This window comes from Aedes albopictus, chromosome 2 (genome assembly GCF_035046485.1).
Source record: "Aedes albopictus strain Foshan chromosome 2, AalbF5, whole genome shotgun sequence".
NCBI classification, from domain to species: domain Eukaryota; kingdom Metazoa; phylum Arthropoda; class Insecta; order Diptera; family Culicidae; genus Aedes; species Aedes albopictus.
The window spans coordinates 411,471,829-411,498,978 of NC_085137.1; the positions used below are offsets into that span (position 1 = coordinate 411,471,829).

The 27,150-nt window shown below is 43.6% G+C and overlaps 1 protein-coding gene across 3 annotated transcripts in view; it reads right to left on the minus strand.

Annotated features, from left to right (window-relative positions):
* Positions 1 to 27,150, minus strand: part of LOC109426855 (F-box/LRR-repeat protein 6) — a 74,271-nt gene that overhangs the window by 22,464 nt on the left and 24,657 nt on the right. For all 3 annotated transcript variants that reach the window (XM_029876656.2, XM_029876654.2, XM_029876652.2), the window contains exons 3-8: positions 12,446 to 12,751; positions 12,178 to 12,388; positions 11,946 to 12,115; positions 11,751 to 11,891; positions 11,524 to 11,691; positions 11,220 to 11,452 (exon numbers count right to left, since the gene is read on the minus strand). In XM_029876656.2, the coding sequence (XP_029732516.1) occupies positions 11,220 to 11,452; positions 11,524 to 11,691; positions 11,751 to 11,891; positions 11,946 to 12,115; positions 12,178 to 12,388; positions 12,446 to 12,751 (1,229 nt within the window). The remainder of the gene's footprint in view (positions 1 to 11,219; positions 11,453 to 11,523; positions 11,692 to 11,750; positions 11,892 to 11,945; positions 12,116 to 12,177; positions 12,389 to 12,445; positions 12,752 to 27,150) is intronic.

Here is a 27,150-nt window from a genome sequence, read left to right on the forward strand (position 1 = left end):
GTCTGCACCCGCTTGCCATCACCCAGAAGATTCGCTATTCTCCTGGCAGGATCGCCAAATGTGGAGCTTGGAATTGTTGAGGACAAGCGGGTGCCCCCAGGAAGTACTTGTGTTTATCTTTGACGTTCACCAAGTGATGACGCGACGACCGTTTGCACGCCTACTAGATTGCTTGATGGGCATTTGGCAGACCATGTGCTATCAGCGTTCATTGGAAGGCTAGTCGAACAACAATGCTTATTCAATACCACACACAGACGATCGCCCATACCGGGTGATGTTGCGAGGTCTTCCGCTGGTGGACCCCCAAACCGTCCTGGCTCGCCTTCAGGAGGAATATAGCATTGTCGCCAAAGCAGCCCACGTCATCCGGCGCAAGGAGGAGTGCGACGAATCATTCTACCTCCTGCACTTCCCAAAAGGTTACACCAACCTTAAGAAGTTGCGTGAGGTGAAACACGTCGGACAGGTCATGGTGCGATGGGAATCGTACCGAAACAAACGGGTGGACGTGACACAGTGCCTCAACTGTCTGTATCACGGCCACGGCACGAGGAATTGCCACCTCAAAAGTCGTTGCAACAACTGCGGCGAGGCCCACGGCACAGAAACATGCCCGGCGAAGGAAGTCCCTGCAAAACGATGCGCCAACTGTGGGGGTGCTCATCCGGCCACGGATCGTGGCTGCCCGAAGAGAGCCGAATATTTGCAAATCCGGCAGAAAGCGACGACGGCGAACCAACCTGGTCGAAAGGCCAAACAAGCCCCCCCAGCCCCAGCCCAAACCGTAACAAATTTTCCCCCGTTACAGAATAGCTCGGCCCCCGCCGAGGCACAGAAATTTGCGGGCCCCTCGTTCGCCAACATCACCGGGACAAACCAACGCCGAATCGATCCTCGCATCCGAGCCGGCATAGCAACAAACACACCACCGGCAGACCCACCGTCCGGCGAAAACACGGAGACACTCTACAGCTCAGCCGAGCTGTGGAACATCTTCACCGAATTCCGTGGGCGTCTTCAACAATGCAGAACGAAGGCGGACCAGGTGAATGTGCTTGGCTACATGGTTTGCAAGTATGGGGTCAACTGAGCCCCACGCCATCCGTATTGCCAACTGGAATGCTCGCTCTATCAGAGCGAAAAGGATCGAGTTGGGCAACTTCCTTGCCCAGCATAAGATAGACGTTGGAGTGATTACTGAGACCCGGCTCAACCCACAGACAAATTACTCGCTCCCCTCCCACTCCATGGTCCGGCTAGATCTGCCCAACTCGAGCGGCGGCGGCGTCGCCGTTGTCATCAAACACGGCATCCGCTACGAAATTCTACCGCATCCGAAAACCAGTGTCATCGAAGCGATCGGCGTAAAAATCCATGCGACCCGTGGAAGTATTACGTTGTTTGCCGTCTACGCCCCTCGGCAGTGCGTGATCAGCAACGGCACGTCAAGGCTTTTCACGGAACACCTGGACAAACTCACCGACAACAGGGCCGGCTTCGTGGTGGCTGGCGATCTAAACGCTCGCCATACCCTGTGGCGGAATCATACCGTAAACAAGAACGGAGAACTGCTGGCAGACCACCTCGGCAAAGGTAACTATACCATCCACTATCCCGACGAACCGACCTTTCTCTCCCCAGCCGGAAGAGCATCCACACTAGACGTGTTCTTATCCGATCTACCGCTGTCGAAACCAACAACCCACCACGATTTGAGTTCCGATCACTACCCGGTGGTATGCGAACTCGAGCTCAACCCAGCTCAGACCCCGCCAGCGATGAGACGGGATTATCACCATGTCAACTGGGTGGCCTTTAGCCGACTGGTGGACAGCCATATCCCTGAAGAGCCAGATCTCAGCTCCATCGAAGCCATCGAAAACCACCTGGCGGTGTTCGAAGAAGCAGTTCACACCGCAGAAAACGCCTGCATCCGTTGGGTGCCGGTGCGAAGGCAATTTGCGGCAATCGACCCCGAAACCAGGCGGATCATCCAGCGAAGAAACACCGTCCGACGGCAGTTCCAAAGAACTGGCTGTTTGACGAAGAAACAAGAACTCTCCGGACTCAACAGATTGATCGGTGAGCGAATGGCATCGATTAGGAACCAGCAGTTCTCGAACAGCATTCAGCAAATGGGCGACCACACGAGGCCGTTCTGGAAGGTGGCGAAGATACTCAAGAAGCGGCCGCAAGCAGTACCACCATTGAGAGACGGTGCCGGAAGCATTCTGGTATCCCCCCCGGAAAAAGCAAACGCGATCGCCGCCAAGCTCGTCGAAGCACACAATCTTGGTGCCACCATGGTAAGCCCACACGAAGCAGCGGTACGGCAATCCATGAACCGGCTGGATCGAGTCGTCGACGCTCCGTTCGCCGGTCAGGTGACTGAAGAGGAGGTCCGATTGGCAGTGAAGCGCGGGAAAAACATGAAAGCCCCTGGTACAGATGGTATCTTCAACCTAGCGCTGAAGAAGCTCTCCGCCAAAGCATACCGCTTCCTGGCGTCGGTCTTCAACAGTTGCTTCCGGTTGGCATACTTCCCGGCTAGGTGGAAGGTAGGGAAAGTCATCCCTATTCCGAATCCTGGGAAGGATCCAACAGCCCCAACAAGCTACAGACCAATCACGCTGCTGTCGGCAGTGAGCAAACTGTTCGAGCGGCTAATCCTCCAACGATTGATGGCACACATTGACGAGCATCAGGTTATCGCACCGGAGCAATTTGGTTTCCGCAAGGGACATTCCACCGTCCACCAGCTGGTGCGAGTGGAAAATACGATACATCGGAACAAGGCACTATCGAACAACACGGCCATTGTTCTACTGGACGTCGAGAAGGCCTTCGATAATGTGTGGCACGACGGACTGGTCCACAAGCTGATGAAAGCGAACTTCCCCGGCTACCTGGTGAAAATGGTAAGGAGCTATCTCTCGAACCGATCCTTCCAAGTACATCTTTCAGGTGCCACTTCGGAAATCCAAGACGTCGCAGCAGGTGTCCCGCAAGGTAGTCTTCTGGGCCCTATCTTGTACAACGTGTACACGTCCGATGTTCCACAACTCCCCGCCGGTTGCACCCTCGCGCTGTATGCCGACGACAGCGGAATCATGGCCAACGGACGAAAGCCGAACGACTACCGTTCGAGACTGCAACGAGGCGTCACGGCGTACGTTTCGTACCTCGCGGCCTGGAAGATCAAGGTGAACGAGTCGAAGAGCCAGGCCATCCTCTTCCGGCATCGGCCCTCACCAAAGCTGCTCCCACCTCCCGGCTGTTTCATCCGAGTGAACGGCTGTCCTGTCGAATGGTCCAAGGAGGTCGACTACCTCGGCATTACATTCGACGAAAACCGGACGTATCGTTCCCACACCGACAAGCTCAAGAACAGGTGCAACGGTCTACTGAAGGCGCTGTACCCACTGATCTGCCGGCGGTCCCGGCTGTCGCGAACCAACAAGCTGGCCACCTTCAAAATGATCATCGCCCCGATGGTAAACTACGCCATGCCGGTGTGGGGGACGTGCGCCGAAACGCACAAGAGGAAGCTCCAAGTGGTGCAGAACCGACTGCTCCGGATGATTCTGGATGCCCCGTTCGACACGCGGATAAGCGATTTGCACCGTGCAGCAGGGTGCAAGACGGTCAACGATCGCATTGAAGATGCCATCGACGGCTTCATAGCGAGCGCCTCAAGCTCGGAACACCCGCTCATCCGAGCGTTGGTCAATTAGGTTATCAAATTGTTGTTTGTAGTAGTATGTAAGTAGGTTATCAAATTAAAATAACACCGATACCCATATTGTATCAACACAAACCAACACTCTAAGGAAACACACACAAACAAACATCATTGATGCTACACAAAGAGAAGAAAGGATGAAAAATGTAAAATTAAATCACTTAAACAAAACAACTATGTAAAACACACAAATATAGAAATAAAATTGAATTTAATCAAAAAAAAAAAAAATTGCATTGCATGTCTTATTTCTGGACATGACACATTTTTGAAATGGGTGCGCGAGGGCACCCTGGCCTCTAAGCAAATCATTTTTGAGAAGGGAAGCGGATATATGATTGATATCAATCGCTAAAAAACAAGGTTGCTCGACCATATGGTCAACATTCCATTTCCATATAGCTGTCATCCGATTTTAGGATGACATCATTCGGTCGGTGGACCATACGGTTTCCGACCGAATGTCGTTAAGGGGCGCGATCGTATCGCCTCTCAGTCGATCTTGGGCGGGGGTTTCCGTTCAGTGTGCGCCTGCACAAGGTCATGCGGATGTTGGGTGTGTTGGTGGGAAATGTTTATTTTTGGCACATGGATCATGCATTGGTGCCAGGGGGATGACGAAGGGCCAGAATCATCTACCCAGCATTCAATTCAGCATGGCGTCCAATGTTTTTGTTTTGATTGCTTAATTCATGGAAAAAATGCGCTGGAAACATCGGCACTGCTTCGCTGCTACTTATAATATCGTGCAAAGTGATAAGGAAAGAGAAACAATCATCAAAAACAACGATTTCGTTGGAATTGTGTAATTTCTGAAATAAGCACTAGCAACACACGAGCCGCACACCCGAAAATCAGGAGCAAGTTAGGGTAAACCGACCAGAAAGTGGGTACCAAAACGCGCCGTACCAAAAATGATGTTGGGTGGAGCGGCGATGTACCGAGTTTGACAGCCGTGTCACCCCACTGATTGGTGCAAGGATGCCAGGCGTAAAGCGATAGATTGTGTGAAGATTACTGTGAAGCGGCACAGTTCGCTTGGTTGCATAACTTGAAGGCGTTATATGATAGATTGACACTGTGCTGTGATGAAAGTTTTAAGGAAGGGAAACGGCTTTTTCAATCCATTTCTGGTTCTAGCGATCGATACGAACATACGAATATACATGAGATGTATATGTAGGAGAGAGTGAGAGAGAAAGTAGACAGAAGGATACAAAGTAGGAGGAAAGGGACGAGCCAGGGATTGAACCCAGGACCTTCTGCATATGAATCAGAAGCGGTAGCCACTAGACCACCAAGCTCGTCCTTCACATAAAATTTCACTTGGCAGTCAAAACTCGTGCACTGTATGATGAAAAACCATTCAAATTATTTTGGGAATTCTAGATTATAATTTTAGACTTTATCTGTTTTTATTTGTATCTTTTTCAATCGTGCATTTATCTAGGCCGAATATAATTTATGTATTCAATATCGTTATGATTAAAGCCATTATTAGTAAAAACAGCAGGCGCCTAGACAGACTGGCACCAAAACGATTTCAATAAATGCTTAGATTCTTAGATATGATTTTCCAGTAGCTTTCTATGCCACCACACCATCACGTAGCCTGTTTATTTTGTTTTGGTCTTGAAACAAGTCGTAAATATACAGGGTGCGGCATGAAAAAATGCGGAAACTTCAAGACGATATCACACGCTGAATATGGGATATATATGATTTGCCTTATTTTTTCATGACAGTGTATCAGTCAATGTCTGTATTCTAGCACTAAAAAAGAAATTTGAACATATTTCTGGAGCTCGATTTAAATAGGTCGTATGTGCTTTTGTCGATATAAAAATCGATCAGTTTATTTTAGTTATTGTAGCAATATGGAAGATATTTTTGAGACTTTTAATGATGAAACGGAAAGCTTATTTTATGAGGATTCTGCTGTATATATCAACTTTGTTCAATTTCAACGGTTTTCGCTACAATAAGCGAATCAAACTGATCGATTTTTTAATCGACAAAAGCACATACGACGTATTCAAATCGAGCTCCAGATTTGATTTTTAACATGTGATAATGTAAGCCTAAAAAGTTGGTATCAATAAACTGCGCGCCCAATGATCATAAGAGAAATTGGCTAAAACAGTAATAAAATTAGCTTCAATTCGATGCTAAACCAGGCCATACTAATCCAGAGCCATGTAGTTTCACATACCAGATAAAATAAACACATATAGGGTGACGAAGGGTATTATCGGCAGGATTGTTCTCTTCGTCATGGGGGGTTTTTGTGGGCCTTGCCTGAAATTTGGGCACATAAGTCAGCTTGGTTGGGAAGGATTTGAGGCCAACTCTGAGACCAACTGGTTTCACAAAACCCCCCATGACAAAGAGAACAAAACTGCCGAGAATACGTAAGTTCCCCTATATGATGATATTGTTGAGGAAATTAAGAATTTTGTTCTACCACATATAAAATTTATCGACCTGTGTAATTTTCAGTGGTTTGAAAATTTTGATTGTCCTCAACTTCAAGCGCCGTCTTGTAAAGGTTTGTCACTAAAAGGGATTTTTTTTTAAATAACTTTTCAGGAAATCAGCCTGCTAGAGATCGTGAAACGTTGAAACATAGATTGGTTAACGTCAAATGAACGAAATGAGGTTTGAAGTGGGTCAAATGGCCGAATTCTTGCCTGCATGGGGTTTTGGTAGCAGCAATGGAGATAAATTTACTTTGACCATGGTTTTAAAAGCATAGCTTCGTAGGAACCTTGGCGTATTTCATAACACTAAAAATATTACTTGGGATGCCTAGTTCATGGTCACGGTTAACTGTGCTAGTTCGCAAAGACTTTGGAGGTTATTCTTACTTATTTGTTTTAGAACTCTCTCTGATTTGAAATGTATTTTATGCAATTCAGTATCATAATTTACATTTTATATAATTCATTTTGGTATCATAATGGCTAATTTTTTCGAATTGGCTCATTATGCAACTGAAATGAGTTGCATAATGAAAAATAGTTGTATAATGTTCATAATGCAACTCATTTGAGTTGCATTATGAACATTATGCAACTCAAATGGGTTGCATTATGAAAAAAATCATTGCATAAAATTTTGTATGGAACTCGTTGCAAAACTCGATTTTTTCAGCACTCTTCGTATTTATCCAACTCGGCAAGCCTCGCTGGATAAATGTACGACTCGTGCTGAAAAAATCAACTTTTAGCAACTCGTTACATAAATAACTATTTTGCAATTTCTCATCGTAATAGGCTATTTTACCTCACGCAAATCTGACAGGAAAAGGCCTACTTTCCCACACCTAATTAACAGTGCTGTAATGATTCATTACAGCACTGATTTGCGTTGCGTAATGAACTATTACAGCACTGTTTTCAGTTTTGGTCAACTTTTTGATGCTTTTGGACGCAGTTATGGAAAATTGTGACAACTGCACAGTATAACCTATTGTGATCAGATTTTCTTAAACATTAGCTATGAACATCAGTGTGCAGTTTGATGAAAAAATTTTGTTGAAAACTATCCTCAAGGGTAATTTATGAAATTGCAAAAAACGTTGTACGCAACTCGGCGCAGAACTCGATTTTTCCAGCACTCGTCGTAATTATCCAACTCGGCAAGCCTCGTTGAATAAATATACGACTCGTGCTGTAAAAATCGTCATTCTGCACCTTGTTGCGTAAACTACTATTGTATTAATATTAGCCCTTACAGTTCAAAATCAGTTCGCGGACCGTTCAAAAACTACTCGATGGCAGAGATGGCATGCTCCTCAGTGCGAAGAGTGCGTGAGAAGAGAAAACATACACTCTACACACGACTTTCAACGAGAGCGAGGGTGAACTACGCAACTTTTATCACACATAAACCAGCCGCTCACTCTCTGGCATCCATCGCGGCACACTCAAAATGAGTGCTCAAACAAATGTTAGAACAAACATGTTTTTTCAATTTCTGCGTGCACATTTTGTGCGCGCAGAAAATGTGCACACAAAAATTCGTGATGAGAGCGCACTCAGTCGTGCTTCCAGTGCACGACAAGTGCACAGCCAAGTAGGTATGACACAAACGAAATTTCATTCTCATATATCTCATGATCCTGATTACTTAGAGAGTTGGTTTCCTTGGCAAATTTATTTGACTGGTCAAGGACTAACCGATAATAAGACTTAAGATTCAAAATTCCACCGCTAGGCGGTGCTAGTGAGCTAACAAATTTTGTTTTTCTTATATTTCAGGAAAATTTGCAAAAAAATGCAACTAGCGCCGCCTAGCTGCAGAAACTTGAACCCAACGGTAATTATTCTGAAAGCCCTTGATCTACCAAACAATATTGCCGAAGACACCATCTTTCTACAAAATGAGGATGCTGAGATATGCGAAATTCAAAATTTTATTGCTCTCTAGCGCCGCCTAGCGGTGGAATTTTGAATCTTTAGTCTTATTATCTGTTAGTTCTTGACCAGTCAAATAACTTTGCCGAAGACTTCAACTTTCTAAGTAATCAGGATCATGAGATATATGAGATTGAAATTTCTTTAGTGTCACATCTACTTGTCTGTGATTTATGTAATATTTATCTTGGACAAGCAGATACAACACTGACAAAATTTCCATCCCATATATCTCAGGATCCTGATTACTTAGAGAGTTGATTTCTTCGGCAAAGTTGTTCAGCTGACCAAGGGCTTTCAGAATATGGGCCGTATGATTCGTGATTTCACCACTAGGCGGCGCTAGATAGCGTTAAAGTTTTACATTTCACATATCTCAGCATTCTGAATTTTTAGAAAGATGGTGTCTTCGGCAAAATTGTTTGGTAGATCAAGGGCTTTCAGAATAATTATCGTTTGGTTTGAGTTTCTGAAGCTAGGCGGCGCTAGTTGAATTTTTTTTGCAAATTGTCCTGATATATATGAAAAACAAAATTTGTTAGCTCACTAGCACCGCCTGTTGGTGGAATTTGGACTGTAAGTCCTTGACCAGCTTAAGACGGCTGCTTGTCTCTGATATCACAGAATTTGATACCCCTTAGCGGGTTTTGAACTCATTGGCATGCTTTCGGTTCACCAAATGCTCAAACAACACTGACCCCTTTGAACACACTGCGTGTGCACTGAGTTCTGTTTTTTTTTTCTGCGTGCGCGCAGAAATTGCGCACTGGAATTATGACTTGCGAGCTCTCATTGCTCTCACGCAGCACTCTAATCACCCGCACAAAAACTCTGCGTGAGAGAAATTATGTACACCCTTAAATGAAACAACACAGCGCACGAGTAACTTTCACACAGCGAGCAAAAAGACAAAAGAATTTTCACGCAGATTTGTGTAACACCGGATCAGCACATTTTTTGTGTTGATCCGGTGTTACACAAATCTGCGTGAAAATTCTTTTGTCTTTTCGGTCGCTGCGCTGTGTACATCGAGTTCTGCGTGTACATTTTATTGTGCATTTTTTCTCTTTCTTTTTCGTAAGGTAAATGAAACTGAGAAGTTCAGTGAAAGATGAGCGAAAATGGGCACAGTTTCTGCGTGACATGCCATCCCTGCTCGATTGCCAGACGTAACACTTGTGGAATTTCCATCGACCACGCTTTTTTTTATCTGGTTCATTTATTTGGGGTTCAATCGCGTATAACGCTTCGATCACGCTTTTAACGATCATTTAAATCTTCATAGTTGTGGCATTCACAACCTGAGCCGCGCATATTTTTTCTTTGCGTATGTATGACGTTTCACACTAGCGCCTTCTGTTGACGATATTACATAACTTCGTGAAACAATTCCACCAGGTGATAATAGTGTGAAGTGGGCGATGGATTTTCATGAAACTTGTTCTAGGTGTTACGTCTGTTTATACAGTAAGAAGTACACTAAGGTCTTTTTTTACACGGGTAGTTTTTCTGCTTTAACTCGGTCAATTTTGAGCCAATTCACATGAAAATTTGTACACAGGTAGACACGGTTAGTACTACCTGTGTACGGAAAATCAGATAGGTAGGTTCAAAATTGACCGAGTTGAAGCAGGAAAACTACCTGTGTAAAAAAAGACCTTAGTGTAAGTGATCTGGATCAAAACCAAGGACGTGAAATTTTAGCAACTATAAACCTAATGCACTTTGCCAGAACCCTAGACAGACATATTGAAAAAGAAAATGTCTATAGACTGCGTACGAAATTGCACTACATGACGCCGGTCACACAAAACGCGTTTTAACACTTATGTGGCCGGCAGGGTACCCGGGTACCTTTTTCAATTTCAAATCTCGATATTTTTATGGTTATTGAGACTAGGATGTTGGAACTCTGTTAGATCTTAGAACTCGTGAATATACATCTATTAATGGGGTTGACCAAATTTTAAAGTGAGGAGGGGCAGGGGGAGGGGCTCCTGCATTTTTTGATTACGTGGAAGGCCGACAGGGTACCCGGGTACCCACGAAATTGAAATGATCATGTCTCCGTCAATTTTTTATCGATTTTGGAAATTTTTTAGCTCATTCAACTCAGAAACTCATCATCTATCGGAAAAATATTTGGTTGGACCGATCTAATCACCGTGGTTTTCAGAAAATCCATATTTTTGGGAGCATGTCCTTATACCATATTGAAACCCACATTGTTGAGGCTAGGATATCTTAAAGTGTTTATGGTCAACCATGGCCCCACGGAAAGCGTGTTCCGAAAACACAGTTTCAAAGTCAACACGTTTTATGATTCCAGGCCGGTCAGATACAATATGCCAAAGCAATTATACGATGCTTGGTACCGAAATTGCTACTAACCTACCGAAAATCCCGTATATTGTATTGTATAAAAACATGAATCCGGAAATCCGGATTTTTCGGTACCTATGGTGATTGGACCGGTCCAACCAAATACGATCTCGATAGATAATGAGTTTCTGAGTTGAATGAAGCAAAAACTTTTAAAATCGGTGGAAAAATCGCTGAGATATGATTATTTTCATTTCGTGGGTACCCGGGTACCCTGCCGGCCTTCTACGGGGTTTTTTTTGGCTGGCCACACTACGGTTAAAAGTAATGCGACTATAGGCTTGTAATATACGTTTTTTCATCGAACAATTGTGAATGTTTGGATGATTGAAGAAGAAAACAATGGCCTAATATCAAGAACTTTTTTTTTAACGATCCTGAGAATTACTACAAATTCGTTTTTGTATTATTCACTATGATAAAATCAATATTCTCGTTCTTTTGGATAAAACTGAAATTTTTGTATAAGGAGAACCAGCTTATTACATAAATTAGGACAACATTGAAGCAAGCAGGTCCTGTGACTCAATGTGATTTACATCAAATTCCCTGTCACTATGTCAAGGTCTCTTGTTAATGAGCTAGTTTTTTTTTTTATATGTTTGTGGTATTCACATGTAGAGCAGCATTACGAAAATCAGGTAATCTATTGAAATAGTAACAAACACACTTACCCCATATCCCTCGTAATGGAACACCCGGACAGAAACAGATGCTTGAGGTCCCACGTGGGTAACCGGATCAAACTGTCGTGGGTCAACCGGGAGCAGCCTCGTACGTCCAGCAACTTCAGCTGGGTGCTCGTTTTGAGAATTCTCTGAAGGTACTCGTCGTTAAACAGCCGCGATTCATCGGCCAGCGATGCAACTGAGAGCTCCTCTAGCTCCGGAAAACCCGGCGATTCCATCTGTTGATGATAGAGAGAAGAGATTTCGTTAGATACACGTGGTGGATGAGACCGCATTTCGGATTACAAACCTGCTCCTGAAGGGTTGCCGTGCTCATGTTGATATGGGAGTTGGTTATCCGGAGGACCTTCAATTTTTGGCATCCGGCTTGCAGCTGCTCGATGTTGAGTATACCGTGTGAGATGGCGATGGTGGTCACGTTGGATAGATCCAACAGGACGAGATTAGGGCATTGGGTCTAAGAAGAGAATATTTCATTAGTTGAACACTCAGATTGAGAATCTCAGTCGAACTTACCGACAGTGCCTTAACGATTTGTGGAATGCCACTGAGACGATTGTGGGCCAGATAGAGATGGGTTAACCGATCGCCCATCTCCGTGATGGCTGTGCATAACGAAACCTGGCCGACTGCCGTTTTGTTCGCATTGACTTCGGCCTAGAATTGAGAGATATCTTAATAGAAGACACATCATTTGAAGAGAAAACCCACGTTTATTGAGCTTAGATCCAATCTCCGAAGACTCTTGAACTTCTGTACGAGAAACATGAGATGATCGGATGTGAGTTGCTTCCAGCCGGTCAGGGTAATCCCCGTAAGGTTGGGCGCGGCTACCAGTAGCTTATCTAATACACATTGCACGTTGGTGACCTTCCAGTTTCCTGTAAGTGAAACAACCAGTATAGCAAAATCCCTAGACGTACCCGAACTGTATGTCGCTTACCAAAACTGACATCGGTACTATTGCGAAGGCGGTTCTCAATCAGCCACTTGAGCTTGATCTCCGTTTTAAACCGCTCCTTGGTCCAGTTCCCGAGATCCACTGTCCGCCAGAGGGAAGGCACCAGGGAAGCTTTATGCCAGGCGGAGCACACCTTTCCGCACCGGATCAACGATGGAATGGAACCGTCGTCTTGGATGACGTATTGGAAAATCTGAAACAGAGAAAAATTAACTCTTGATCTGCCTCATAAGACCGGCAAACGACTCACCTCGCACAGCACATGCTCCGGAAGCTGATCGGCCCACGCGCTCTGATCTTCGGGCCGTTTGTACTCCTCTGGCGGGGCAACGGTGGCCTTTTCCGTGTTGTTGTTCGTCCGCCGGGAGGAGTCTCGCAGTCGTCGAGTGCGTTTTTCCGGCGAGACGGCCACCGCCGGTTCATCGTCGTCGCTGTCCACTTGGGTAAGGCCCCGAGGCTTGCGTGACCGCTTGCGGCTGGCTTTCTTTGGTTGTTGTACTGTAGCATCAGATGCCTTTTTTATGCAGAGCTTTATGCCGATTTTGTTTTCGCTTATCTGGTGTAGTGGAAAAAATCGGGAAGAAACCCATTATATGCTGAACTATACTGAACTTTGATGGACTCATATTTAGCAGATTTTCATGGAATGACGATCCTGTTGGTCTGGTACTAGTAAGTTGCGTCTGAATGCGGTAGACCTGAAGTTCTGTTCTTTGGAATTGTTTGGTTGGTCTGGAATATTCCAAAAGAATTTTGGAATGATTCGGTCAAATCTAAAAGGTTCATTGATAATAGTTGGATACGTGACGTATGAGTTCATAGCAAATGCAACTACTGTAACAGCTGTTAATGTCAAGGGCTTAACTCCAGGATAGTTTGGACGACCTCGAATGTATATAATCTTATCTATTTAGTCTTCGAGCAGTTCCAGAGTAGATGTATGAGAAATTAGATCGCTAATGGCGCTGTAGCCAGTAAAATAATTTATTTTATGCAATTCAGTATTATAATTTCAGTTTTATCTGACTCATTTCAGTATAATAATGACCAACTTTTCCGTACAGGCTCATTATGCAACTGAAATGAGTTGCATAATGAAAAATAGTTGCATAATGTTCATAATGCAACTCATTTGGGTTGTATTATGAACATTATGCAACTCAAATGGGTTGCATTATGAAAAAAACATTGCATAAAATTTTGTATGCGACTCGTTGCAAAACTCGATTTTTTCAGCACTCGTAGTATTTATCCAACTCGGCAAGCCTCGTTGGATAAATGTACAACTCGTGTTGAAAAAATCATCTTTTTGCAACTAATTGCATAAATAACTATTATGCAATTCAGTATCATAATTTATATTTTATATAACTCATTTTGGTATCATAATGGCCAATTTATCCGAACTGATTCATTATGCATCTATAATGAATTGCATTATGAACATTATGCAACTCAAATGGATTACATTATGAAAAATGCATTGCATAAAATTTTGTATGGAACTCGTTGCAAAACACGATTTTTTCAGCACTCTTCGTAAGTACGACTCGTGCTGAAAAGATCAACTTTTTGCAACTCGTTTTTTTTTGCTAGGTTTCTAGCTGCACTCTGAATAGAGTTGAAACCTCTACACTAGACCTGAAGATAGAAAAGAGTACGTAATCTTTCAGAAGCAGTTTGCCAGCCGTACGCGGAAAATGATATCCATTAAGACACTGTTGCAAACTGACTCAAAAAGTTACGGTAGAAGATTGGAAAGTTTTCAATTGGTCAGTCAGGATTTGCCTATGTAATGTTATGGTCACACGGTTTGTGTTTGTCTTCTTGTTTGATGATGTGGTATGGTTAAATATGTATTTCTACTCGTTAAGTCTGTTGTCGTATGCTTGTTTGTTTTTTTTTTCATCGAATCAAACGAACCCCGTATGTTAAAATATAGTCGATCCTGTGTCAAATTGTTTTCTTGATTTCGCTAATCGTTTTCTACTTCTCTGTGTTCATCTCTTGTGTCTTTGAATTGTCATCGGTCCAAAACCCACAGAAACATGTAACTGAATTTCTTTTGATGTCATAATACCATTTGAGAGATAAACAAAAATACGCCAGTTAGGGGATTGCAAAAAAAAAAAATAAAATAATAAAGATTGCTTGTCAACTATTATGTATTCATCCCCTTACAAATACTATGAAAAATATTCAAATTCGTACAATTGTCCTATCGGTCCTACCTAGATAAACCATGTCATTTTCTCAAGCGTAGCCTAGAAATGTCAACCTAGTCATACACAAGTAACGTTTTTCAGTTAATAAAAAGCAGTCAGTTTTTGTCCAGAATGTCACGTCGAACGCATTGACGTCAACAATGCGTTTAAGTGTTCGCACGTTAGCTTCGAATCTATCAACACAATTAAGTGCTGCAAATCTCCTTCCCATTAATTCTTCGGTCGATTTTAATTGCTTTATTTAAAGAAAATATGACCAACTAACAATGTAAAAATTCGAAAAAGCGACTATGACATTAATAAATTACTAATCAAAATCAACCGAGAAACGTGGGAAATAGAGCCCAAACAACATTTTGAAGTCAGCTGGCTGTAAAAGGTTCCAAAACCTGTCACAAATCCTATAATACTTTTATTAGGATTTGTAACAATCATCAAAACCTTCTCAAATCCAACCGACTTGGAACTATTGCTTGGGAATAGACTCTACTGAGCCCCGGCGGTTCCTCCTGTTTATCGAGCATGTCTGATGCATATGATCAGCCATACTCCATCTGCAGCAGCCGGTTCGTGATGAACCGTTGGAGGCGCATTAAAGTGTTAGAAAGGTGATATGTTTCACTAAAGAACACTACATTACAATAATCAAAATGAAACTCCTTCACTTTAATACCGTCATCTTCATGATCGTTTTCAGCTTCAATAATCATCAGTACTGTTCCAGCTGTCGGAGAGAGCGCACGCAGGAGCTGATTCGCTAGTGATCGACAGAGTAGCAGAAGATGGAAACCGATTCGCAGGACGCGGATGGTTTCTCCGGCGCGAAACACCCCCCGAAGAGGAAGAAGACGCAGCCGGTCGACGTCGTCCACGACGACAAATTGCACCAGCAGCTGCTGGGAAATAATCAGTTCGTCGCGTTGTCGGACCCAACTCAAGCTCAAGCCGCCAGTGGAGCATCCAACCCGGTCGTGTCGACGCCGGGATGTGCCACGGCAAAGAAGCAACCGCCTTTGGTGGTGAAAAACGTCAATTTCAGCACGTTGGCTGAAAAAATGGAGGGCTGCAGCGTTGTACCGACGTACAAACTCACCCGTTTCGGCACCAAAATTAATTGTACCACTGCCGAAGACGTCAACAAGGTGCAAAAGCACCTCCAAAAGTGTGGGTTTGAGTACTACACGTACGACAAACCGGACGATCGCCCATACCGGGTGATGCTGCGTGGTCTTCCGCTGGTTGACCCCCAAACCGTCCTGGCTCGCCTTCAGGAGGAATATGGCATTGTCGCCAAAGCAGCCCACGTCATCCGGCGTAAGGAGGAATGCGACGAATCCTTCTACCTGCTGCACTTCCCAAAAGGTTACACCAACCTTAAGAAGTTGCAAGAGGTGAAACACGTCGGACAGGTGATGGTGCGATGGCAATCGTACCGAAACAAACGGGTGGACGTGACACAGTGCCTCAACTGTCTGTATCACGGCCACGGCACGAGGAACTGCCACCTCAAAAGTCGTTGCAACAACTGCGGCGAGGCCCACGGCACAGAAACATGCCCGACGAAGGAAGTCCCTGCAAAACGATGCGCCAACTGTGGGGGTGCTCATCCGGCCACGGATCGTGGCTGCCCGAAGAGAGCCGAATATTTGCAAATCCGGCAGAAAGCGACGACGGCGAACCAACCTGGTCGAAAGGCCAAACAAGCCCCCCCAGCCCCAGCCCAAACTGTAACAAATTTTCCCCCGTTACAGAATAGCTCGGCCCCCGCCGAGGCACAGAAATTTGCGGGCCCCTCGTTCGCCAACATCACCGGGACAAACCAACGCCGAATCGATCCTCGCATCCGAGCTGGCATACAAGCAAACCCTCCACCGGCAGACCCACCGTCCGGTGATAACACGGAGACACTCTACAGCTCAGCCGAGCTGTGGAACATCTTCACCGAATTCCGTGGGCGTCTGCAACAATGCAGAACAAAGGCGGACCAGGTGAACGTTCTTCGCTACATGGTCTGTAAGTATGGGGTCAACTGAGCCCCACGCCATCCGTATTGCCAACTGGAATGCTCGCTCTATAAGAGCGAAAAGGATCGAGTTGGGCAACTTCCTTGCCCAGCATAAGATAGACGTTGGAGTGATTACTGAGACCCGGCTCAACTCACAAACAAATTACTCGCTCCCCTCCCACTCCATGGTCCGGCTAGATCGGCCCAACTCGAGCGGCGGCGGCGTCGCCGTTGTCATCAAACACGGCATCCGCTACGAAATTCTACCGCATCCGAAAACCAGTGTCATCGAAGCGATCGGCGTAAAAATCCATGCGACCCGTGGAAGTATTACGTTGTTTGCCGTCTACGCCCCTCGGCAGTGCGTGATCAGCAACGGCACGTCAAGGCTTTTCACGGAAGACCTGGACAAACTCACCGACAACAGGACCGGCTTCGTGGTGGCTGGCGATCTAAACGCTCGCCATACCCTGTGGCGAAATCATACCGTAAACAAGAACGGAGAACTGCTGGCAGACCACCTCGGCAAAGGTACGTATACCATCAACTATCCCGACGAACCGACCTTTCTCTCCCCAGCCGGAAGAGCATCCACACTAGACGTGTTCTTATCCGATCTACCGCTGTCGAAACCAACAACCCACCACGATTTGAGTTCCGATCACTACCCGGTGGTATGCGAACTCGAGCTCAACCCAGCTCAGACCCCGCCAGCGATGAGACGGGATTACCACCATGTCAACTGGGTGGCCTTTAGTCGACTGGTGGACAGCCATATTCCTGAAGAGCCAGATCTCAGCTCCATCGAAGCCATCGAAAACCACCTGGCGGTGTTCGAAGAAGCAGTTCACACCGCAGAAAACGCCTGCATCCGTTGGGTGCCGGTGCGAAGGCAATTTGCGGCAATCGACCCCGAAACCAGGCGGATCATCCAGCGAAGAAACACCGTCCGACGGCAGTTCCAAAGAACTGGCTGTTTGACGAAGAAACAAGAACTCTCCGGACTCAACAGATTGATCGCTGAGCGAATGGCATCGATCAGAAACCAGCAGTTCTCGAACAGCATTCAGCAAATGGGAGACCACACGAGGCCGTTCTGGAAGGTGGCGAAGATACTCAAGAAGCGGCCACAAGCAGTACCACCATTGAGAGACGGTGCCGGAAGCATTCTGGTATCCCCCCCGGAAAAAGCAAACGCGATCGCCGCCAAGCTCGTCGAAGCACACAATCTTGGTGCCACCATGGTAAGCCCACACGAAGCAGCGGTACGGCAATCCATGAACCGGCTGGATCGAGTCGTCGACGCTCCGTTCGCCGGTCAGGTGACTGAAGAGGAGGTCCGATTGGCAGTGAAGCGCGGGAAAAACATGAAAGCCCCCGGTACAGATGGTATCTTCAACCTTGTGCTGAAGAAGCTCTCCGCCAAAGCATACCGCTTCCTGGCGGCGGTCTTCAACAGATGCTTCCAGTTGGCATACTTCCCGGCTAGGTGGAAGGTAGGGAAAGTCATCCCTATTCCGAAACCTGGGAAGGATCCAACAGCCCCAACAAGCTACAGACCAATCACGCTGCTGTCGGCAGTGAGCAAACTGTTCGAGCGGCTAATTCTCCAACGATTGATGGCACACATCGACGAGCATCAGGTAATCGCACCGGAACAATTCGGATTCCGCAAGGGACATTCCACCGTCCACCAGCTGGTGCGAGTGGAAAATTCCCTACACCGGAACAAGGCGCTCTCGAACAACACGGCCATTGTACTACTGGACGTCGAGAAGGCCTTCGATAATGTGTGGCACGACGGACTGGTCCACAAGCTGATGCAGGCGAATTTCCCGAGCTACCTGGTGAAAATGGTAAGGAGCTATCTCTCGAACCGATCTTTCCAAGTACATCTTACAGGTGCCACTTCCAAAACCCAAGCCGTCGCAGCAGGTGTCCCGCAAGGTAGTCTTCTGGGCCCTATCTTGTACAACGTGTACACGTCCGATGTTCCACAACTCCCCGCCGGTTGCACCCTCGCGCTGTATGCCGACGACAGCGGAATCATGGCCAACGGACGGAAGCCAAACGACTACCGATCCAGACTACAACGAGGGGTCACAGCGTACGTTCCATACCTCGCGGCCTGGAAGATCAAGGTGAACGAGTCGAAGAGCCAGGCCATCCTCTTCCGGCATCGGCCCTCACCTAAGCTGCTCCCACCTCCCGGCTGTTTCATCCGAGTGAACGGCTGTCCTGTCGAATGGTCCAAGGAGGTCGACTACCTCGGCATTACGTTCGACGACAACCGGACGTATCGTTCCCACACCAACAAGCTCAAGAACAGGTGCAACGGTCTACTGAAGGCGCTGTACCCACTGATCTGCCGGCGGTCCCGGCTGTCGCGAACCAACAAGCTGGCCACCTTCAAAATGATCATCGCTCCGATGGTAAACTACGCCATGCCGGTGTGGGGGACGTGCGCCGAAACGCACAAGAGGAAACTCCAAGTGGTGCAGAACCGACTGCTCCGGATGATTCTGGATGCCCCGTTCGACACGAGGATGTGCACCGTGCAGCAGGGTGCAAGACGGTCAACGACCGCATCGAAGATGCCATCGATGGTTTCATAGCGAGCGCCGCAGGCTCGGAACACCCGCTCATCCGAGCGTTGGTCAATTAGGTTATCAAATTGTTTGTAATAGTATGTAAGTAGGTTATCAAATTAAAACAACACTGATACCCATTTTGTATCGAACCATACCAACACTCCAAAGACACCACACATAAACAAAAATCACAGATATTAAACAAGAAGAAGAAAGGATGAAAAATTGTAAAAATTATATCACTTAAACAAACACAATGTAAAACACACAAATGAGGAAATAAAATTGAATTTAATCGTAAAAAAAAAAAAATTAATACCGTCAACCCCTGCGAACTTGGCCAGGGAAAAATCAACTTTTTTCAACTCGTTACATAAATAACTATTATTTCATACCTCAGTTGTGTTTATCCATCATTTTAGAACACAGATGTTGTTGTGGATCTTTTGTTTTGGTTGTAAAAAATGGTTTGACACTTCTAGGACCGGTACTGACGCTGCAAGGGCGTGGCAAACTAGATGTTGGTCACACGAATACTCGCGACATTGACATTCTGTGGCTAATTTTTCTACTAGGTCCAGTGACCCTAGTTGATTATGCAATGTTACAGTGCATTGGTTTTATGACTACCGTTACAAGTATAGACTTGAGATTCTAATCTCCAAGTCAGTTTGGATTACCTACATTATCCTAATAATGTCAATGAGTGGCTTTCGATTTCCTAGGAGATTCACGGATTACAGCAGATTATGCAATGTCACAAGTTGTTGTTAAAACGAACTAAATGGCCCCTATATATTTGAAGGACTGAATTTCAGAACAGTTTGGAAAACCTTGAACTTCCCAAGATACTTTTCCATACTCATAGAAGGCTATTCATTCGAATACATACTGGTAAATCAATTATTTTGTTTTTTTTTTTACTTCTTAGTGTTCAGAATTTTCTGGGATAACAATGATGTCCCAAACCAAATTAGGGGAAATGGGGGTAAAATGAACACCCTAAGTGTTTGGCATCGTTTCTTATTTATCATGTAATATCGTAGATTGGATTATGTTCTAAACATCCTAGAAGAAAAAAATTCTCAAAATTACAGTTTTCTTTAATTTTTTTCGATTGCAAAAACTGCAAGAAAACCGAGTAGCGAAAAACAATGAGGGTAAAATGAACAATCGATGGAGGTAAAATGAACAAATATTTAAAGTTAATTTAAACGTGTAATTTCGATATATTGAACTGCATGTCAGTAAATTTGATGTAAATTGTATGGGCTACGATTTTAAAGCTTCTTATATAAAGATTGCAATATACTAAAAAAATCTATTTAAAAAAAATACTAGAACAGGCGGATTTTCTAATAACAATCTTATTTTGTTAAAGTAAAATATGTTTTCTTAACTTTTTATAATATTGTAAAAATTATAAAAATTTTGAACCAACTGTTCATTTTACCCCCAAGCTCTGTTTGTTTTAAAGTTACTTCTAAAATTTTATTGAAAACAAAACCTTTTATTTTTTCTCCACTAAATATTTTCTCTTAGGAGTTAATTATTGGAATATGGTATCACACTTGTAGAAATTTGCGAATGATGAACGAATTGACCTTAATGAGCATGAGCATGAGCATGATTGACCGCCCGCGGTTGCTCCTCCGTTATTGCAAGGACAGCTGCATTTACACAAAGAACCAACAGATAATGCTTGGGACTAGCCTTCTCCTCATTGTGTAAATGCTGGCATCCCAATACTTTTTTAAAAGGCAATACCAGCGCCGGCCGCGTCCGAATGCAGGTCAATTGAGGATAGGGAAGGAAGTGATGACGTGATTCTCGCTTAGGCCAATAACCGAGGAATTCTCTGCGTTACTACGAGTAATCACTAGGAGTTTGGATACGGGAAGGATGATTTGTTAGGGGCTTTGTTTTGGTAAACAAATTGCTACAATCACCAGACCGATTCTTGTTTTGCTACGAACGATGCACTCGCGACATGTCAGGGAATAATGTCCACCGCACAATCAATTCGATACTACACTCACGCCCCGATCACTGTATTTTAACTACCGGATGACTTCCAGACATTTCATTTTTTTATATCAAAAATAATTTGCGTAAAACGAGGTTTGCGAAAATAAGAAACGGAAGAAACACACATCAACACCCGTAAAGTTACGAAACTGTACTCGAAGAAACAGAACACGCGAAATTACGAAACTCGGCTCGAAGAAATCGACGCGGACACCGTGGTCTACGTGCCACTGAATCGTACGGTAATCTTAATCTTTCTAAAAAAGAGATGCCTTGCCGTTTTGATCGCTGCTTGTAAATCTGAAATAGAAAATAGTATTAAATGGTGATACGTTCACAACAGTTATATTTTTTGTAAATTTTGTTATGTACACATAGGACAAATTTACCTGCATTCCTCTGAAACAAACGGTATATTAGCAGTGAAAAACAAATTACAAAAATATAATAATATACAATTAATAAACAAAAAAACAGTAAAAAAAGTAAACCAAATCTTGATCCTGCATTTAACCCTTCAGCGCGCGCGCTGTTGTAAAAAGTACAACACTACCAAAAAACATCGCTTTTAGTATACAGCGCGAGCGCGGTGCAGTTTCGGTTGCTTGATGGCGCGCGTCCTGGAAGGTTAAATTAACCAGATTGGAAAATAGCAAGATTTAAATTTGGTATAATATGGTAGATCTTACGCCGTAACGCACCATTCCAAGGTGATCTACCCACGTTACGGGTTAATGAACGAATTGACCTTAATTACGATTAACTCAGTTTTATATCAGACCATATTGTTTGCATGGTTTTCAATATTTTTGTCATTTTAAAGTGGTTTAATTATTGTTAAGTCCAATATCAGCAGAAGTACTATGATTTATGTTGTTGCATAGAACCTAATTGTTAAAATATGCAAAAATACCCTAAATGCTGTAAAACACCACCCTGTTCATTTTACCCCCCCCCCCCTGTTCATTTTACCCACAATTCCCCTACTCTTATTTTTCTCTAATAGAGGAATAGACTCGTGTTGTTGAAGACAGAGTATACTTTTATAAAGTGGGTGATTTTCTACAGCCTTCTTTTCATTTCAGTAGGTCGGCTCCTCCAGAGACACTTTCTCCTCCTTGTTTTCATTTGGTGTCATATACAGGGTCTCAAGATGGTCTCAGGGAGGATTTGAAATGGGTTCCATGGAGATTTCAGGGGGTTTCGTAGGGTTTTATGGTCTCTTGTCACTCACATGGGCATTTCAAGAAGTTTCAAGGGCATTTCAAAGGTGTTTGAAAGGGGTTCGAAGGGGCTTCAAAGAATTTCGATGGCTTTCAATGAGTTTCAGGAATGGATCAGGTTCAGAGGTTTCAGACGAGTTTGTTTTAGGACATTTCAGCAGGTTTCAGGGGTTTCTATGGGCAATTCAGGAAGTGTTTGATAGGGCTTGAGGGAGTTTCATGAGATTTCAGGAGGTTTTCTGTGGCGTTTTAGGGTGCGGGACTATTTGGGCTCGTTTGGAAGTTAATCATCAATGTTAACTTCTTTTCCCGATCAGCCTAGATAGCTGTGTAGTGTCGGTAGCGGTTGTCTCAATTGGCTATGAATAACACTACGGACCGCCTGATCCAGTGGTAAGAGTCCACTAGACAGGTGACCCCTAATTCATGGTGTGATGCGGCTTTATGCTTACCGTGCCTAGGAATGAATGGCTAGGTGGGTCTAATTAAAACCTAACCACAAACGGAGCCTGTGGAGAATTAGGGCGTTCTCCTCAGTATTACGCCCTTACTGCGCTAACCGAAGCAGTAGTGCAGTGGACCTTGTGTTTCTCCGAGATAATCAGTTGCCCTTCTTAAATCTCAAATTTGAGGCTAAATAAGGGCGGATTATTCAAATGTTGTAAATTAGCTTACATTACTACCTATATGGGTTCGCTCAATGCGTTTTCGCCATTGGCGTTTTCCAATTGACACCGATTTGGTTTGTCGATGATGTTTCCTTTTTGTGCTGTGATTGTGAAGAGTATAATCCTCAGATCGGTTTTCAGCGTAAAAAGCGTGCGTAGCCCAAGTGGCTGTACTTCAAAAAGTTAATTTTCTTAGGGTAACTTCTGTATAGGTTACCTTGTGAACCCAGTTTTGCTTCTTTCATTTTAAATGAAATGTCGTGCCTCGAGCATGCTATATCGTAGAATAACGTTAACAGTATGTTTCCACCTTTCCTTATGGATGCCTCAAGCAAGCTCTTGTTTTCAGCATCATTTTCTGATATTTGGCAGTATTGCTACGGTTATTACATCATCTGAAGTTGCTCAAACATTAATTTGAGATGCTTTAGTTTGATGGATTACTCAGGTAGTACAGTTCATGGATAACTTAACATAGAATTGCACCTAACCCAACCCATGAGCAGAATTTGTCATGAGTTGACTGATTGGCATGTGTCAGATGAGGAGTCTCCATTTGACCTTCTTTGCACTTTTGTGTGTTCCTTCGCATGCTTTGCGTATTCAGGCGTCCCTGCTCAAAAATGGGGAACCTGTTCCAATTGGTTGCGACAACATTGTATGGATAACTCGCTTCCATTGCTACTCCAAGAGAGTTTCATTGTGGTTTTGTTATTAAAACGCCCTCCATTGTGGTATACCATAACTATTGCTTGAAAGAAGCTTGTCTTCTGCGGTCTGTGCGGATCACAAGAGATATGCCTGCCAACCATTCCGTTGTATAGTTACGAATCTCTAGCTTCCGCCCGAGAATTATAGCTATATAATCGACTTAGCCCTAAAAAGCTCCAGGAGCAAATGGGGGTTTGTCCTATTTTTCTCCAGAGGGATTTGAGTATTTCAAACATGTTTTGAGGATCGGTATATTCGCCTCACTCCATTCATATTCACTCCTCTTTGCTGAAGCGAATCGAGAAATATGCAGCAAACGGATAGTCGTGATCAAACACGCAACCCCATCACCAGTGGGAAGCGATGAGCCATCTGCTTGACATGAATATTCGTTGCCATTCGTCGCAGTTTGGATCGCAAGCGAATGAATGAATGGCGAATGGTGAAGTATACTGGTGAGCGATCGAAGCGGCTATTATCATAAGTAGAAGAGAATTTCTGCATGTAATGCATACATTTTTACTGTATTGTCGCTGAAATGCTACATTAGCAAAGTAAATAATTCGAAAACATTAATAATTCGTATGCACAATATCAATCGCATCACTCACGAATCGCATTCGCTTGCGATGCGAATGTGGACGAATGAATAATTTCCAAGTGTGGCTTCCCACCGTTCGCCGGAGTTTGCTGTCGTCGCTGATAAGCACACACACGAACTCAAGCGACAACCGTTCGCTGCTGACTGTCTTCGAATGGGGAAGAAGATGAAAAGTGGAAATCAGGAACCCTGTTTTGAACTCTTGTTGTTTCCTATTGGGTATTTTCATGGCGTGAAATAACTTGATAGTTTTGTCCCGAAAGGGTGCGTGCGTTGTATAAAGAAGGAATGAGTTCTTCTGAAATGCTTGAAACGCATTGTCGATTATCACATCTGTGATGTTCATCTGGCTGACATGCATATTCATGTGAACTCACATGCCTCCCAATTTGGGAAGTCCACAGTGACTCTTTTACACAAAGTTGTATACGTTTCCAAGAAAGTACTCGCTCAAACGTAGTTTTTGCTTGGGTAATTTCTTGAACATTGAGGATTCTTTCGATGACGTGCCTTTCAATGTCATATTGAAAGTTGCATGACGTTACAAGCTACCTCCAATGAGCTATATGCTCTCTTTACGCTTATGCGTTTTACAATGTCCTTTCTACACAGAAAAAAATATGTAATTAAAATTCAGCGAGAAATCATGCACATAAAGGGAATGCTAGAGTTAGTACACTTTTACATGAGAAATAATGTAAAATTACATTACCATCGTGTAAATTGCCGCCAACCATCGTGTAAACCATCATGGACTCCAACCGGTTACGCGACTATTAGCGGAAATTTACACGATCATAACGTAATTTTACATGATAGATCATGTAAATATGCACTAACTCTAGCATTCCCTTTATGTGCATGATTTCTCGCTGAATTTTACATGAATATTTTTTTCTGTGTAGGGCACCGATTAAACTCGTTGTGGTATGGGCTATGTGCTCTCGTTGCGCTTATGCGTTCATTTCCTCTTCTACACAGATAAAAATAATGAGATTTACACGTCATGTAAACTTCATTTTAGTCATGTAAACTTAGTGTTATGATGGTTTACATGATATATCATGTAAATTTGTGTTATATGTAATGTAAAAACTCAGAGTCATGAGGAATTACATGACATATAATGGAAGTTTACATGATATTTTATGACTTTTACATGATATGTCACGTAAACTTCCGTGATATCCCACGCTCCAAACATGTGCATCATATGTCACAGAATTTTACACTCTTTTTTCGATCTGTGTAGGGCACCCCTTCCTATTACATCACCTTTCTCTTTCCTAATCTCATTCCATCCCCTGTCCCATTCTTCCTCAGATAAATGATGAAATAGGCTTATATGTATGTCCCAAATGGAGGATAACGTGCCTCTGGAGCCGGCCTTCTGATTCCTGATTAGGGAATTTCAGTGGTGTTTTTGAGGGATTTTATTTTTGTCTTTTTTTGGAGATCTCAGGAGGTTTCAAAGGAGTTTCATGGGGCATCAAGGGACTTCTAGAGCCGTTATAGTTCACAAAAGGTATCCGGTGGGTTTCAGAAGTGATTCAGCAGGTCTCAATGAGTTTCAAGAGCGTTTGATAGGGTTACAGGGAGTCTCTGAGGCGTTTCAGAGTATTTACAGAGGCGTTTTGGGAGGTCTCAGAGGGATTCCAGAGACCTTTCATGGATAACAGGGGGCCACAGGGGAATTTCAGGGGAAAGTTGTATTTTGGCGTTTATTTCAAAAATCTTACTAAGACCAGCACAATAATTAGAAATGACATTAGAGATACCTAACAATGATGCAAACATTTCTTTAAGAAATCTGACAGATTTGATTTTTTTTTCTTCAACTCAGTTTTGTTTTCAAAAATATTTGCCAATAACTTAACCAAATGTTTGTTTAAAGTTTGTTCAAAATATTTCCCAAAAGATCTGTACGAAAATTTTCAGTGACCATAAGACGAATCATGGACATGGGCGAATACCAGGATAAATTACTGAAGAAATATCTATATGACTGGTGTTGGAATCTCCGGAAGAATTCCTGCAGGAATCACTGAATGAAATTAAGGTTGAAGGATTCGTCATTGACAACACAATCATCATTGAAATTCCGAAAGCAGTTTTCTCGCTTTAACACAAATGTTCGCTATGAAAATGTATTCACTGCATTCCATTCTCCTCCTGGAATACAGTGAATATATTTTCATAACAAACATTTGGGTTTTGAACGAGAAAACTGCTTTAGAAATTTCAATGATGAAGGTGATATCAATGACGAGTCTTTCAACCTTAAAGAATAATCTCTGGAGAAATCCCTCATGAAAATCCGGGAAACAATTTCCAATAGGATCCATAGAGTAATTCTTGCAGGAATTCCTCGAGCAGTTCGCGAAGAATTGCCTGTAGGAATTTTTGAAGGGATCCCTACATAAGTTGCTTTATGAATCTCCGGAGGATTTTTAAGAAAAATCCCTAGAAGGTTTTCTTAAGAAATCCCTGGGGAAATTTTTGAAGGAATCCATGAAAGGCTTTCAAAAAAAACCTTTAGAGAAATGTTGGATGAAGCCAATGGCACATTTTCAAATGACCTGGAGAAATTTCTGAAGGAATTCCAAATTAATGAACTTTTGGAGAAATCAATGAGGAAATTCATTAAGGGTTTTCTATAGGAATTCTAGCAGAAGTTTATGAGGCAATCTCTAGCAATCTAAACAACTTCAGATCAATGGAAGATTTTCCAAGTGATGTGAAAGATTTCTTCTTTCTAAAGAAATCTATAGAAGACTTTCTCAATTTTGATTAAATTTCTACAGGAATCTTTCGAAGATTTTTTAAAAAAATATTCTGGAAGGATTTCTGGAGGAATTTTCAGATGGATTTCTAGAGGAATCTTTGCAGGATTTTCTATATGA